The 16,664-nt window shown below is 30.4% G+C and overlaps 2 protein-coding genes across 3 annotated transcripts; one reads left to right on the forward strand and one right to left on the reverse strand.

The window, feature by feature from the left end:
• The first annotated feature begins 2,802 nt into the window (after positions 1 to 2,802).
• On the forward strand, positions 2,803 to 10,257 carry LOC105123782 (zinc ion binding protein). Of its 2 annotated transcripts, none has more exons than XM_011023507.1 (11): positions 2,803 to 2,954; positions 3,057 to 3,128; positions 3,237 to 3,307; positions 3,436 to 3,514; positions 3,590 to 3,664; positions 3,802 to 3,916; positions 4,110 to 4,167; positions 4,250 to 4,321; positions 4,618 to 4,748; positions 4,825 to 4,999; positions 9,837 to 9,922. In XM_011023507.1, the coding sequence occupies exons 1-10, from the start codon at positions 2,952 to 2,954 to the stop codon at positions 4,992 to 4,994; spliced, it is 846 nt and encodes a 281-aa protein (XP_011021809.1). In that variant the 5' UTR covers positions 2,803 to 2,951; the 3' UTR covers positions 4,995 to 4,999; positions 9,837 to 9,922. The 2 variants fall into 2 exon arrangements, with proteins under 2 accessions (XP_011021809.1, XP_011021808.1); XM_011023506.1 differs by having other exon boundaries at positions 2,809 to 2,954; positions 4,825 to 4,948; positions 9,837 to 10,257.
• A 954-nt stretch (positions 10,258 to 11,211) lies between these two features.
• LOC105123783 (probable xyloglucan endotransglucosylase/hydrolase protein 6) lies at positions 11,212 to 12,896 on the reverse strand. The gene is made up of 4 exons (XM_011023508.1): positions 12,598 to 12,896; positions 12,390 to 12,490; positions 12,092 to 12,288; positions 11,212 to 11,915 (listed from the first exon to the last, which is right to left on the reverse strand). Exons 1-4 carry the CDS (start codon positions 12,797 to 12,799, stop codon positions 11,525 to 11,527), a joined length of 891 nt encoding a protein of 296 aa, XP_011021810.1. The 5' UTR covers positions 12,800 to 12,896; the 3' UTR covers positions 11,212 to 11,524.
• Positions 12,897 to 16,664: the final 3,768 nt, after the last annotated feature.

A 16,664-nucleotide genomic window follows, 5' to 3' on the forward strand; every position in this document is an offset into this window, starting at 1 on the left:
AAAAAAACATTCTACGACTCATCATTTTGTCTTAAGATAAGAGTAATATATCTTAAATCTCTTCTTACCAATCACAATACAGGTTTTTTTCAGTGCTTTTATTTTCTCAATCATGCATTTCAATTTAAAATTTTATTTTATTTTACATATCAATTCTTGAATTTAAAAAGAAAGAAAGGGGGTCACTTGGCCACACTTCACCATGAAAAATATCCTTTTTAATATTAATGGGTTTATTTTCTAGAAAAAAACTTATTTACGATGATGTTTCTTTATGAACATGCTAAAAAAGTGATTGGGATTCATTCAGGGTTGATTTTTATTTTTTTTAGAGGTTTTTAGGGTGTTTTGAAAGATGAAAATAGAATTATCAAGATTTTTAAAGAATTTTTAAAATATTTTCAAATATAACAAGCTACAAAATAGGTTTTTTTAGATCTAAAAATGGGTTTTAAAACAACATATGATCTATACTTTTTTTTTTGGAAATAATTTAATCTGAAAAGTTTAATTTAATTTAAAACAACACATGATTAACTTGAAAAGTTTAAACATAATTTAAACAATTAATAAAAAAATAATTTAATTTAAAATAAATATTTAAAATAATATATGTTTATTATAAATATTAAAATGATAATATATTAGATAAATTTAGATTTATTTGGATTGAGTTGCTAATTTGCATGTTATGTAATGAGATTATAATAATATTATCAAAAATAAATTATAAAAGATGAGATAAAAATAAAAATAAATTACCTAGATTAACCTGGGTTAACTCTTAATAGAGTTAACTGAGTTAAATTGTTAAATTTATAGTACAGGTCATAAAATTGAGATAACATTATAAAAAATAATTTTTTTTAAAAAATATAAAGTTTAATTTTCAATAAATCTAATATTAAATAATCAAATTAAAATTAAAAAATTAATTAAAAAGAGATACAAAAAAATAACTTAAATTAGTCCGCGTTAACCTACAAAACTCACGGTCTAGTTCAGAAATAAGGATAACATCATATGATATAAGTTAAAACAAATCATAAAACTTAAATTTTAATTAACTAAATGTTAAAAAAAAATTAAAAAGCTAATTAGAAAAATAAAATAAAATTCGATTAACAAATTCAAATTAATCAAGTTAACTTGTTAAATTCATAGTTGGAGTTATAAGATTAAAATAATTTTATAAAAAATAAATTACAAAATTCAATCACAAATAAATTTAATATTAATTAAAAAAGATAGATAGTAAAAATATAAGGCAAAGAAAGGGAAAAAAATATTATTTTTATGAACAGTATTTCCTCCAGTTCTATCTCTTCTATTTTGAGAAAGCAATCACATACAACTTTGATTCTTGCAATCGCATCTTACTCTAATTGTACATTCACAGTTCTCTGTGAATGGATTGGTAGTCTAGGACTGATCATCTTCTCATTTAAGATTTGTTTAGCAATACTTGTCTCTGTGGTGTAAAATATTTTTTTTATTTCAAATTAATTTTTTTATATAATTTTAATATAATGATATCAAAAAATAAAATTTTTAAAAAAATTAATATATTTTTAAAAATAACCAATACCATACATAAAGAAGCTTTTTATTAATAAATAACTACCGCTGCATACTACTATCAAACGAGGCTCCGCTTATTCTGTCTTGCTAATAGAAATGGTTTTAAATACATAACTAAAATAATAATAATAATTATTTAAAAGATTTTTTTTAAAAAAAGAACTAACATAAATATAAATTAAAAATAAAAGATTTTTTTTTTAAAAGAACTAAATAAAAAACTACAAAAAAATCATTAATTTAGAAAAATAATTAGTAAATAAGAGAGCAATGGCTAAATATTGTTGGGCCTCGCAAAATAGCTAACCCAGAACTATTTTATCAGGCTCAGGTAATTGAGCTCTTATTAATTTTTTGCTTACAACTGTCTCCTTAAATTCTTTTAAAAAATAATTAAATAATGCATCGTTTAATTTATACTGATTTGTCCTGGTCAAAAAATTAAAGGTTAAGTGTTTTTATTTTAAAACTTATTTTTCAATCTATTTATTATTTAAAATATTTATAAAATATTTTAGAAACTATAAAAAAAAACCTATTTATAATTTCAAAAAACCTAATAAATCATCCTAAAAATCAAAATTAACTTGAATAAAAAAATTAACCCAAGTTTAGATTTTTTTTTTATAAACTTTAAAGGTAAACAAACATTTAATATAAAATCCCCTTATTAAATATAATTACTTAATATAAATATTATCTATTTTAGTGATTTAAATTGGCATTAACAATAATTTTTTTTCTTTACCGTTAGAATCTTATAATCTCTCTCTTTCCTCTCTTAACTAAATAATTAAAATGAGTTTTTATACTAAAATTAAGTTGGAAAAATATTGAGGCACTAGAATTGTATAATTAGTATGATTTTTAAAATCATCCATATTTGATATTTTTTTATTGTGGTCCCTCTTCTTTCAATCACATATTTTCATTACAAATTAAAATTAATTAGTTTTTAATCAAGATTAAATTATCAAAAAAAATTAAAAAACTAAAATTAAAAAAATATAAAATTTTACATAACCCATCATCCACGATGATAAATTAGATGATAAACAGCAGAGTCTTGCATGGTAAAACATCCGTGCCTTTAGAGTAATACTTAATTATTTTTTGGAAGGACTAAGTTATAAGTATTGTAAATATGTAGTTTTTGACACTACAAGGACTACTTAATTAGTCTCGTTAAACTATAAGGACTAGATAATAGTTTGTTCACAGAAATGATAGAAGCACCCGCATCACTTTAAGGGATCGAATCGTGAGATTTATAGAGGATTCGAGGACTGGTTATTGCTCCCCATAAATCAGCTAGCCCACCAGCTGTCTGATAATTTGATTTTGTAGAGTTCTGTATCAACCCTTTTAGAATGGTTCGTCCATTTCTTCTAGTGATCGGTTTCTATTACCGTAAACAAAATGAAGTCAGCCCACCAGCTGTTTGATAAAATTCCCATTTTTGTTTTGGCTTGCAGGATTTTATTGAGCAGAAAAGACACACAGAGCTGGCCAATCCTTCTTCATTTTACCGCTTGGTCTACTCAGAGGTTGACTTTAACGTCAATGAATTATTTCCTGACTGTGTTTTTTCTTTTCTTTTCTTTGCTTTCAGGTTGCGTTGAGTTGATAACGTTTTCGTTGTTCTTATATGACAGATAGAAGAAGTTGGATGGGAGCGTCTGGTTCGTTTTGGTGGAGATTTAGAGTTCCTTAGTTTTCGCATTACGTAAGGATAGAATAAGTTCTTAATATCCAATTATTATCTATCTCCTTTTGCATTATAATTTATTTTAGTTCTCCTTCAAGTTTACTTAAAAATGTAGTGGAATAACCTGTTGTGTATTTGAGTATCAGAGATAAGAAGGGAAGAGTGCATATCATGGAAATCCAGTTGGATAAAACCTATCCGCAAAAGCCACCTTCAGTTTCTGCGGTTGGTCCTAATAATCTGTTTGCTATTTGCATTCTTTAATTTCAAGGCTGAAACTTTATTTTTAAACTATACCAGGAGGTACCATATATATTCGATGTTAAATGGTCAGTAAAATCAAGACTAAAAGATTTGGTGCAACAGTTCCGAGAGGTATGCTTTCACAGGTTCTTTTCTTGTGTTTTCAATTAGTTTTAATGTGACTTCTGGGGACATGATCTTTGTAATAACTCTGTAATGTTACATCTAAAAAGGGTGTCAACCGAGATTGTTCTTTCTGAATATAACAGCATTTGGAAAAGCTTCAGGAGTTTTGGTCTACCTTGGAGGATATTGATCATTCTCTTTGTGTCACTAACAAGAAAAAGTTGTCTCGTGCCACAACTTGTCGCCAAATTGATATAGGTATTTATTTGGTCACGCATTTTTGTCTGCTGTTGTTGATCAACTGAAATACATGTGCTTTGCTAGCTGAGGTTAGTTATATGATTATATTTTTTGTCCATTCAGTATCTATCGAACAATTCGTGGATAGTGTAACACAGAATCCTGTTTGTTGTAATTAAAACCTCCTCCCCTTTTCCTGACCTTTCCCCAGGAAATGATTGTTCGATAATGTTGTCTATAAATGCCAGAGATCCTAGATCTTTGCCAGAGTAAGTTTTCTTGTCAAATCGATGTTATTGTCTAGCCAGTCTTGGCTTTCCATTCTCTAATGAATTTCTTAAGTTTGAATAGGTGTCGCTTTATGGGCGCTGGTCCAGTGGTGAACCCTGTGAGAAAGTTATGGCTAAGAAATAACAAACGATGGTACGATCTTGAGTCTGCTCAGTTTATGATTAGCATTTTGATTTCAATTAACTGTTAGTATTATAACCAGGGTACAATTGTTGAGATTTTCTTTTGTGTTTTTCAAATAAGTAAAATGCATTCCAATAGGGAAAAGGGAAGGAAGGGTAGCCTGTTCGCTATTTTCCCTAAATTTTCCATCCATTGTTTGAAGTACTGATGGTATTATCATTCATTTTGGAAAAAGAGTGACTTCATTGTCAACTGTACCAATCAGTGAATACTCCATACATGTGCACTTGGATTAATTTTTACAGGATGAAGGATAAAACACTTCCTGAAAATCTTGCATTTATTTTGGAGACTGGACTACCAAGACCATCACATGTTCTGGAGAATGATCAGCAAGTTGAATGTGGAATCTGTTATGCCCAATACCTTCCCATCGGTAATGATATACTAAGTAGAAGTGTTCATATTTTTGAATTAGTTCATTTATCATTGACCTGTAAATGTTCATGTAGATGAGGAGCTTGGATCTAGGAGTGGTGCTGGAACTGACCATACATGTGATAATAGCAGTTGTGGCAGGGCTTTCCATACTGTTTGTCTGGTGGACTGGCTGCGCTCTATCACCACAACTAGGCAGTACGTTGACTTTTTAGTATCTCTGGCTTTTATTTGGCTCACATAAGATAAGTATGGTTTTAGTTCTCATTCACTGCATTTTGAAGAGTGGTTTAAATTGAGATTGCTTTGCTGCATTTTTTGCTCATTTTCCATAGCTAACACTTCTCCACCAAATGTTCATATCTCAACTGGTTGTGCTCTATCACAACAACTAGGCAATACGTTGACTTTTTAGTATCTCTGGCTTTTACCTGTCTCACATAAGATAGCATGGTTTTAGTCCCCATCCACTGCATTTTGAAGAGTGATTTTAAGTTGAGAATGCTTTGCTGCACTTTTTGCCCTTTTTCCATAGCTAATACTTCACCAAATGTTCATATCTTAACCATCTACTTGGATTTTTAAAAGAAAAAAGTAACTTTCTGCGTTGGCTCACTCGATCATGGATTGTTTCCATATCCTTCGGTACCTTTTCTAGTACATTTTTGCACATGTAAATGGGTAGGTAAATTGGTAGGACCAGCTATCCAGTTTACGAACCTTTGAAATTACACAATTAAAACAACTTTTAAAATATGACGATGCCACAAGATTCAGTGAGAAGTTTTAGAGGTCTATTTTAGAGTCCTTTCAATTATAGATCCTCCAATTTTCTTGTACTTTATGATGAGGAATGAAGGATAACGACAAGAACTGATATCTGGTTATTTATAAATTTGAAAATCATATGATTATTCTATATTTTATTATTATTTATAAATGTTATTATTTATTGTTTAGTAGTTAAATTAAGATTTTAGTTTTCTTATGGAATTAAAACTTATTAGGTTTTCATATTTTATTTGGTTTGGTGCATATAAATAAGCATCTAAACTTCTGTTACGAAATGGTTGGATAATTGAATACATTAAATTGAGCTTTCTTCAAGATCGGGTGTCTCTCTTGTGTTTTGTTCTTCAGGATCGAGTATCTTTCTTGTTTTGATTTCTACAAGATTGAGTGTATCTCTTTGTGGTGATCTTCTTGGTGATTCCACGTCAATTTGGTATTATAACTATTCCACTATAATTTTGTCTTCCTTGATCTTGAAGTTTTTTCTTCATATATTTTCTTCCTACAATTGCTTTTTTCTAGTTCTATCATAATTTCATTTTATCTCCTTAAAATATATGGGTTCTATCAGTTTCTTTTTAAAAGTGTGTTCTTTATCAATTTTCTCCGGTGACATATTGTTCTTTTATCAAGAAGATTCTTTCATCCATCTAAGACTTATAGAAAATGCCTTTATATTTTATAAACTTCAATTTTCCTTCACAAGTGCAGTTAGTTTATCAATTAATTCTCTTAAAAAAGTTCAATTGATTCATTCGAAATATTTATATATAATTTAACTTTGAAAGGAAATTCACTTCGAATAGATATAAAAAAATACAATAAATTCAGAAAAAAATATAAAAATAAAATGAAATACAAAGCCAAATTCACTTAAAAGTCGAATAAGAAAAATGTATACATATAGCTCATTAAATTGTTTTTTAGAAAAATAAAAACAGAAGTTCAACTTGCTAACCATGCAGAATTTTTTTAGATGGAAGAAAAGTACAAATGAATTTAATAGAAAATCAAATTTACATGTAATTTTCATTATCAATACTCTTACATTCTCTATTTCTCGTTTTCAATCAATTTTTATTTTTTTAATTTTGTCATCATATGAGTCATTATGATCATTTTTATGTCATCGGAAACAATTAATAGCAATCTTCATAGTCTACTTTTGTGGATACAATTTGCTAATTTTTTTTTTATAGTAGAAAAAACATTTAAACTGCGTGGGGATTAATTTAATATGACTCGGTTAACTTGACAGGTTCAAAAATAGTATGGACTTTTAATAAAAATATAGTTCGACTCAAAATAAATATTTAATATGATATTTTTTTTATAAATATCAAAACCACAACATATTTGATTGATTCAGGTTAACCTGCTAATCCACATGCCGGATCGTGAAATTATGATAACTCTATATAAAATAAATTAAAACAATTATGAAATTCAATTTTCAATAAATTCAATGTTGAAGAATAAAATTAAAAAAAAAAACATCAATTAAAAAAATGACTTGAGTCAGGCCAAGATAACCTATGAAACCCTCGGTCTAGGTCATGAGACCGGGATAGCCTATTAGAAAACAAATTATAAAGTTTAATTCTTAATCAATTAAATGTTGAAAGATGAAACTGAAAAAAAAAAGATTAAAAAAAGGATAAAAAAATGACTCAAGTTAACCGGGGTTAATCCGCCAAATACTAACTCGAGTCATAAGACGAGAATAACCTCATAGAAAGTAAACCGAATCAAATTATGAACCTTAATTTTCAATTAATCTAACATTGAAGGATAAAATTGAGAAAAAAATAAATTAGAAAAAAAACTCAAGTTAACTTGGTTAACTCGTTAAGTTCGCGGTCTGGATCATGAGATTGATATAACCTTATAAAAAGGAAATTGAACAAAATTATGAAATTCAATCTCAATAAACTTAATGTTAAGGATGAAATTGATAATGAGAAATTGATTAAAATAACACAAAAATCAACTCGAGTCAATTTGAGTTAACTTACCAAACATGTGATGTGAGTCATATGAGGAGATAATCTCATAGAAAGTAAACTGATAAAAATCACAAAGCTCAATTATCAATTAATCCAATGTTGAAGGAGGAAATTGAAAAAAAAAATCAATGAGAAAATGAAAAAAAAACTTAAGTTAACCAGGTTAACCTTAAAACTTGTTGTCTAGGTTATGAGATTAAAATAATCTTATAAAAAATAAATTGTAAAAAGTTTATGAAGCTCAATTTTTAATAAATCTAATATCAAAGGATGAAATTGAAGAAAAAAAAATTATATATATAAAAAAGCCAAAAGAATGAAAAACAATACTATTCCAGTAAACTAGTGTTGTTTGAGAAGAGGCAGACTTAAACAATACTATTCTAGTAAAGCAGTGTTGTTTGAGAAGAGGTAGAATGAAAAACAAGAAAGGCACAATAAAATCCATTCTTTTTTTCTTTTCTTCTTTTTTTGGTTAATAATCAATTTGATTATGGCGGATCAACCTTCCAAGTACCATCCTCATAACCAATGGAATTATGATTGGAGAAGTAGACTTCAGAACAAAGTGAGCCAAGTTTAATGTTTTTGGTTAGATTTTCACATATTTTTAATCGTATCAAAGTGATTGTATCACATGAAATATTTTATGACTTTGGTTATTTGGAGAATATGTTTATGTTTGAGGAGTTGGCTTTCGTTCAATTTCAATAAATGAGACATGCTATTCCAGATTTGTTTAAGGTTAATGACATTTGTTTTTATAAAAATTGTTGTAAGGTGGATATCCTATTCACAGATATAGAAAAGTTCCCAATGTATTATGATAATGGGAGCCTTAAATATCATCTATCATTCAAAACGAAAAGTTTAATTGTCACAACATTCGGTTAACAAGCTCTTTTGATTGTAAACACTTAGATCTCCAAAATTATTGAAGTTATTTTATTCTTGCAACTCAAGTCTAAACTATGCAAACCAACTACAGTAAATTTAAGGCAGAACCTGAACGATAAATGGGACTGGTTCACAGTCGATGTTGGGCATTTTATTAAGTGAGCAGAATTTGTAAAACAAGTAGATAAATGCGTAGAAGAGAAACTGTTAAGAGGAGATTAAGATCATGCAGATACATGATGTGTAAGACATGGAGGATGAAGAATTTAATGCAATGGATCTTGTACAAGAAAGGTTTTGAAGTACCACAAATTGAAAATTCTAGAAGTACCACAAATTGAAAATTCTATCCTTGAAGAGTTTAAAGAAAAGGTTAATCACAATGACTTTGTTCTTCCTTCTGTATTGTTGTTAAGAAGTCTATCTTATTTCCAATCAAGGGAAAATGAATGGGGATGAAGGGCGAGTAACGAGTGGAATTGGTTTTTGTTTATTAGAAATTTTAATATTAATGATCATTCTAGATTTTATTATTATTTAAAAATATTAGTATTTATAATTTAGTAGTTAAATTTAAGGGTCAATTTCATTTTACTTCCTGAAATATATGAGTTATATCAATATCTTCTCAAAAGTATATTCTCAATCGATTACACTCCTAGGTTGTTTAATCAATTACTCTTTATAGATGAAAGGACCTTATACATAAATGAATGAAATATCATAAGATAATTGATAAAGAACAAACTTTTGAGAAGAAATTGATAGAATCCATATCCTTTAGGGGATAAAATAAAATTAACCCTTAAATTATGATTCAAATTTCCTTTTGGAATTAGTATTTATTAGGTTTTTTCTATTTTTTTTTTTGTTTGGTATATATAAATAAGCACTTAGACATAGTTTTGAATGGTTGAGTTTTTGAATAAAATAAATTGAGTTTTCTTCAAGATTGAGTATGTCTTTTTTATGTTACTTTCTTCAATATCGAGTCTCTCTCATATTGGTAATCTTCTTGACGTCTGCATCACTTTATTATCGGTAGTTCTTCAAAAAGTACTATGAAATAATTGACCTATCACCACGGTTGATGGTTAAGAGTAAATATTAGATTCAGTGACAAGATACAGCATAATTTGTTGCCGACAACGGTGATGATGGTTACTACCTACAATTTGTGGTGGCCTTATTTAAGGTAAATCTCAACTTTAACAGAACATCTGCACCGCAGAAAATGATAGGGTCATTAAAAGCTTTGATAATTAGTTTTTGTTTTTGTTCCTCTTAACTAAGTTGCATAGAGAAGATCCGCACCGACCTATTATTTTCTCTGATTGTTTTAAATACTGGGGTTTAAATGATTTTTGGATTCTTGCATCTTTTCATTGCAGATCGTTTGATGTCCTGTTTGGTAATTGCCCGTACTGTTCCGAGCCTGTTGCAGTCAAATTGAACGATAAAAAGAAGCATGTCTAGGTATTCAAAGCTGAACTGAACGATAAAAGGAAGCATTCTTGTTAAACATGATCTCATTGCTTTGTTAGACAACGAATTCCTCAGCTGAACACTCCATTCCCGCAAGTCCTAGTAAATCTGCCAATTCTTGAAAAATCAACTCTCAAAGTGAGAAACTATGGTGATTTCAGGGACCACTTTTGTTACTCATTTACATATTCCACAATTTCATTTAATGTGAACTGCGATACAGCAATGATATGCAACTTTCAATTCATTATTTCCTGTCCTTGACCTTATCTCTTGGCCTCTTCATTATTGATCACAAGTTTTCACTGCTTGATTGAAAGCTGCCAAGTGATCCAATCTTCTGTAAACCTAGCGTCTTGTTAATTTCTTGTCGATGATTGATCTGCCACTTTGGATATATATGCCTTGCTTCTTGCTTCAGTCTATTGGCACTGACAGGTAGACTTTTTTGTTTTTGTTGAACCATTGAGTGAAGGAACCGCATTCTTACAACAACAGTTGATTGGCACCTAGCAATGCTTACAGTTTGTAGATACGCCATATTGAACTAGTTTACACTTGGCTTTTGATTAAATCGGCCACAGTTTCAAAGAAGAGTCCGTAGTTCTACCAGCTTTGTGTGTCTCGGGGGGGCACGAAGAGGGGAAGGGCTCCCCTTATCGCTTTCATCTTGACCTGTCTGGCCTGTGCTTCTTTCTCTATAACCTTACCATTTAAAGGGAACAAGGCTAGTTGAGAAACATGCACGTTACAGGCATTTGAAGGGAGGGGCACATATTTCACGTATGAATCCAATTTTTAAATCCCTCGAAATAGCGTGGATTTAGCGTTGAGGCCTTGATAGAAAGAAAATTAGAGGGGACTAAAGCAATAGACCTCAATCCATGAATCGATTCTTCTGACAAGATCCGATCTACTCTCAAGAGGATGCATTTCAGGCTTTCATGATTGAGTGGAGGAGAAATGTTCATGCTACGTAGTAAAGCACCCCACCTACTCTCTGGGTTACTCATGGGCCATGTGAATCATGTTGTTGTAGATCATACAAGAGGGTCTCAAAAAGATGGGGACCATTTCGTGTAGGAGTAATCAGAGCCTGAAAAAAATTCAGAAAGATTGCCGTACTCCACCTTCGGCTCCATTCTTTCTTCCCCTGTCGGCTTGTATCATGATAATCATGATTGAACGTTTAATGAACCTACCATGTCCTTTGGTTTTAAACTAAATAGTAGACAGTGGCAAGATTTTTCTTGCTCCACCTTTGAAAATCAAAACCCTTGTGCACAGTAATAGACAAGCTTTTTTTATAGGCACAAATTATTGTGCATCATATACAGACACGCTTGATTACAAGGTAGATATTGACTTTTTTATTTGTTTTTTGCCCCTCACCAAGAATAAACTTAGAACTGGTGGTCCACATAGGCACACAGGAATGATTTATTACCCTTTTTACATGCATGGCTCTTGTCGCACAACATAGGAGAGTACCGGGACAAGGACTTGTACGTAAATGGCGTAGGGAAGACATTCAAGTATACGATATCAATGTCTATGTACTGGTTTGCTTGATGGATTGGTTGATTGTCGCAAACTAGATACCGGCAACGCACTCTGGTGGTGTAGTCGGATAACGGGATTTGTCGGCACAGTAATCATAAATCATGTGGTTCATACGGACCCATCTATATTTCCTAGCTTCCATGGCGTTGAGGGCTTGGTAAGTAGCACCTTCCCACCAATTTCCACGGTTTGAAGCACAGGTTGCTGGTCCTGGAACCGGACATCCCTCGATGTCGAAGTCCTTGTAGTATGCATAGAAAGGGGCTTTGCTCCAATTAATCTTTTCTAGGCCACCTCTTGTTGCCCAATCGTCGGCCTCCCACAGTGTTGAATATACCCGCATAGGCTGGAGCTTTGGAAATGGAATTCCTTTCGCCTCATTGTTCTTGTAAACCCTGATAGGCATATCATCTACGTAGAACCTGTAATCCCCACCAGCAATAATACCATTAACAGTGCAATTACTCTGTATAGTCTCCCAATTACAAAATTAATGATTGAAGGTTGAAAACTTCAACACTTGAACATAAAAAAATGGCTGCCCTGTTGCTCTGTCACCGATAAAAAGTTCATAATGGGTATTTTGCTATGAACTTACACAATATGTTGATGGTTCCAGAAAATCGTGTAGACGTGGAAGTCTGCAGCAGGATCAAACCACAGGTTAACTCTCTGTTCTCTATCACCCTTTCCGTGAGCAAAGATATTTGTTTGAACCGTGTAAGGCTGCCCTGTCCTATTCCCCAGAAATTCAAAATCAAGCTCATCTCGAACGGTATCGGTGTCCGAATTCATCTACAAAAACAAAAATCAAATGAAATAATGAAACTTCAACGTTTGAATGAGCATGCAAGTGTAGTATATGAAATCATGAATTCAAAACATGGACTACACACATAAAAGGCAGTGACAGTCCCAGCAGAGTCTCCAGGGATGAGCTTGATCCTCATGCTAACACGGCCGAACAAGTACTTGGCCTTGGATGCAAACCCACATCCTGAAATATTGTAACAACTCTTAGTTTGTCGAACATTATTGTAATTAGATCATTTGTCAAGATTTCCAGTTACTGTAATTAGCTAGTGACCCCACGAAAAGTGTGACCTGAATATTGGTCCAGAACGAGTTGGATAGCCCTCCCTCCATCGATTTGCCTTATATGGGAATCGGACCATGTGACTCTAAAGTCTTGAAGAAAAGTTGCCGGTCGAGCGGAGACGTGGAGAGGAAATGCAAGGAAGGACAAGAAAAGAAAGACACTAGCCTTTCTCAGGGAGAGAGATTGAAGAAACATGGTCATGATCATTAGAGTTTTGTGTAACAAAAAGTGATATTAAGAGTATTGTTAGGCCGTGTGATTTAGAGAGGTTAAGGGCTCTTGCTATATATACACACAGATACCAGTTGTAAGATACATGATGTTGACTGCTGCAATCAAGTGAAAAACAACACTTGCAGTTTTGCTTTGAAATCTAGCTAATGGCATGCCGTCAATAGGCCCTCCTCCCAACTGTGTCCGTGCGTGCTTATCTTGCTTCGACCCTTGTTCCCTCTCATCCTCCACCTCATAATTTTCTTCAACTCATTCTTAATTTTCCCTGACGCAACACGTAGAACTACCCGTCTACATTTTCATACACTTTATCTTCCTATGTATTATTGCCCGAAATTACGAGGACTTGTACTCCATTTTTCGACTTTTCAACTTAGCGTTGAAGAGATTATGAAAGGAATAATTTAATTAGTTAGATTGTAGATTTAATTTTTAAAAATATCAGTTTAAGTGATATAAATTTTAAAATTATTAAAAGTTTATCTAATTTTTAACTTTAAAATTTTAAAAATTAATTGAAGTATATATACATTAACAAACCTATAATTACAAAAAAACAAAAAAAAAAAGTTAGCGTAGAAGAAATCTCATTAAATCCCTCCGAATATATCGAAATGAGATGGGGAATGCGCCTTTAAAATCATAAAAAAAAAAGAAGGAAAAACGAAGAAGATATTATTGCGTGGAAGCTAGAAAAACTTGGAGCTTCCCAGCTAATACCCCCAAAACTGTAATAGCTAGCTAGTTGTCTTGGATAGGAATCGCTGTGAAAAGGATGGAGCATAGGTTTGATCCAATCAGATAAATTCTCCAAATTTAATGGCCCTTCATGAGATTCAATGTTAAATTTAACAATTCTTAACAGAAAAATTTATACAAAATCTTCAAATCCCACTACAAATGAAAGAAAAATAAAAAATCCAAAATAAATCTCTATGGTCAAGTTATCATATATATATATTTGATACTGGCACTCAATAAGGGTTATTAAGAAATTATAAATATACTAGGTCAATACGGAGAGTGTCCTTGAGATTTTTCAAAAAATAAGATTAGCTGCTGTTGACATTATTTCTAGAGATAATATTTATCATAGAATAAAAAGAATTAAGTTAAAAACACACTTTAAAAAAAAAACAAAAAAAATCCAACAAAAAACAAGGTACAGAGCAGAGTCACAAAACAGTAAAATACCAAACAGCCCTGAATTATGGTCAAGTAGCCCCAAGTTAAAAGGCAGTGCTTCAGTGCCTTGCAATAATAACAATTCATTTATTCTTATATCCGTGGCCAGCCCATAGACAGAGATTGATTTTGATCTGCCGATTGATAGAAACCTCTAATGTGGAGCCCATTATTAAGTAGGCTGTATCGACTAGGTTTGGACTTTCTTGGGCCCATCTCAACTTCTTGAAGCTTCGTTGTCTTGTGTGCGGTAAATTATAATTAAGTCCTTGTTTTTCTTATAATTCAGTGTATTAATCCTTCTTATATTGTGTAACTTATTAATTTCATAAGACAAATTGTGTGGACACCCATATTACATATCTACTAAAAAAATTAGATTTTTTTCTTCATATTATTACATTCAAATATATATATATAAGATAAATAATACTATTTTGAGGATAATTTAGTTTTAAGTCATGAGATTGGGGAAAAATTGGGTATACAGTGGAGTATGGGGCAATGATTAGACCTTGGTCTTGCTCACAGATTAGACAGGCCAGCTTGAATATTGATTGAAGGACTTGACTCTGCCAATGGTAGAATTACTGTGGTGTGTTCGAATTACCCTACATATACATATACTTGAATATGTGTGTGGGGAAAGGTTTTTGTCACGAGATACTCAATATTTCATGACATGATACATACGGTGTATTTGTTTTTAGGTCATAGGTCCCTTGAATTATTGAAGCATCCTTTACAATACATGTATTAAATTAAATTTTCATTTGCATTGTTATAATCTTTTAATTGAATTATTTCTTAATAAAAATATAAAAAAACTGTTAATAATATTATTGGTGGAGATAATGGATGCGGTTGTAATGAAATGATATCTTATAGATATAAAAAAAATAATAATAAAAATAATAATAGATACTGCTATATTGAGATGTATATTAGAAATTTTGTTAATTTTTTTATTTGCTGATTTTTAATTCTAAAATTTTGTCATTATTAGGTCCTTCTCATGTGCATTTATCAAGGAGATATTAGATTAACATGGAGACTATCTTTCAATGCTCAATACATTCATAAGGTCTTTATTTACTTATCTTATTTATTTTTCTATCGAAAGTCAATGTCCTCTTGCATTTTAATCTCCCACCTATTTATGGCAATTATTCCTAGTATGATTAATGATAAGATCTTAGGGACTGAAGTGAATTATTGATGCTAGTTGGGATATTGAAATGCACAAAATCCTAGTTGGGATATTGAATTGTAATCTTCTATCTATTTTTAAAGAGAATATTCATTTTTATTTTTGTGTATTTTCCATGGAAAGCATTTTTAAAAAAATTCTATTCAATTTAATTTTATAAATTATTTTACATATAATAAATCAATTATAATTTTATTTAATTATTTAGATAATTATGATGATCCAATCATATTTATTATTGATTCGCCTTTCATTACTAAATTTTAATTATTATAACTATTTATTCATCTATCTTTTTTTTTTTGTTATCACCATTACAATACCTCTCTTATTATTAACCTATTATTCAATCTTCGTAAATATATTATTAGCATTCTATTTCTTATATAATTAAAAATTATATATAAAAAAAGCTTCTATGAACAATGTTTTACAGAAAAAAATATTATAGGGAAATCAAACGTTACTGTGTTGCATCATAAATATGGAACGAATACACGTCAAGCTAAACGACAAAGGGATCACTTTTTTTATTTACATGATTGAAATGGAAAGACAAAAGATTCATCGTGCAACAATTAGAGAAAGCCACGTAGCCATATGGAAACTTGCCCACGTCTTGCTTGGATTGTAGCGCCCCAACAACTGAGCTGGAGCTAATATTCCATCCCTCGTGGCACAATATTATTGCAAGAAAGGTGAGTTGGATAGGAGAATCATACTGTGGTCATAGAGCAGTAGGCCAGCTGTTTTATTGTACTTGTCGGCCCAACAAGAGTGATGCATGCGTGCTAGCTACATGGACTCGTGTTTAACACTGATTGGTCTGAGAAATCTAATCCTCTTATAACTTGAAAGAGATGGGCCACCCAAGATTATTATCATTGGATCATATTTTTAAAAAAATTATTTTTTATTTTTTATATTAACACTTAAAAACTATTAAAAAACATATAGAAAAATTTATTCAAATAAAAAATATCTTGAAAAAATTTATAAAGAATCAAGTTATTGAGATATAAATAAAAATAAAAGATAAACAAGATAATCTTGAAATAGTTTTTGAATAAATTTATACTCTCAAAATAAAAAGTATAAGAAGACATATTTTTTATATAAATTATCTTTGTTTTGTTGGTTATGAAAGGGTAACCAAATACTGTTAAAAAAATAATATTTCAAATAACATTTCAATTTTATTCTAAAAATGTTAATTCTATAAATATCTTCAAATAGCAACAAACTAATAATTCAATATTCTTTATTTTTATTTTTTCAATCATTTTTTATGTAAAAAATATTTTTACTTATACAATCATGGAAGAAATATTTCATAGGCTAGATTCATGTATATGTACCAAAAGGTTGATTAAAGGTCCATACAATGTATTTCTTTTATTTATTAACTCAAAATTAATGACATTATCTTGAACGAATGTAAAA

Source organism: Populus euphratica, unplaced genomic scaffold (assembly GCF_000495115.2).
Source record: "Populus euphratica unplaced genomic scaffold, PopEup_1.0 scaffold9.1, whole genome shotgun sequence".
Lineage (NCBI taxonomy): Eukaryota > Viridiplantae > Streptophyta > Magnoliopsida > Malpighiales > Salicaceae > Populus > Populus euphratica.

Bases quoted from the DNA above. Each gene is read 5' to 3' on its own strand.
- LOC105123782 (XM_011023506.1), top strand. The intron at 3,515-3,589 runs GTTGGTCCTAAT...AAACTATACCAG, and splicing joins AGCCACCTTCAGTTTCTGCG to GAGGTACCATATATATTCGA. The intron at 4,749-4,824 runs GTAATGATATAC...ATGTTCATGTAG, and splicing joins TGCCCAATACCTTCCCATCG to ATGAGGAGCTTGGATCTAGG.
- LOC105123783 (XM_011023508.1), bottom strand. From the start codon at position 12,799: ATGATCATGACCATGTTTCTTCAATCTCTCTCCCTGAGAAAGGCTAGT. The intron at 12,289-12,389 runs GTGTGTAGTCCA...TTGTTTTTGTAG, and splicing joins GGACTGTCACTGCCTTTTAT to ATGAATTCGGACACCGATAC. The intron at 11,916-12,091 runs GTAAGTTCATAG...TGGGGATTACAG, and splicing joins TGGAACCATCAACATATTGT to GTTCTACGTAGATGATATGC.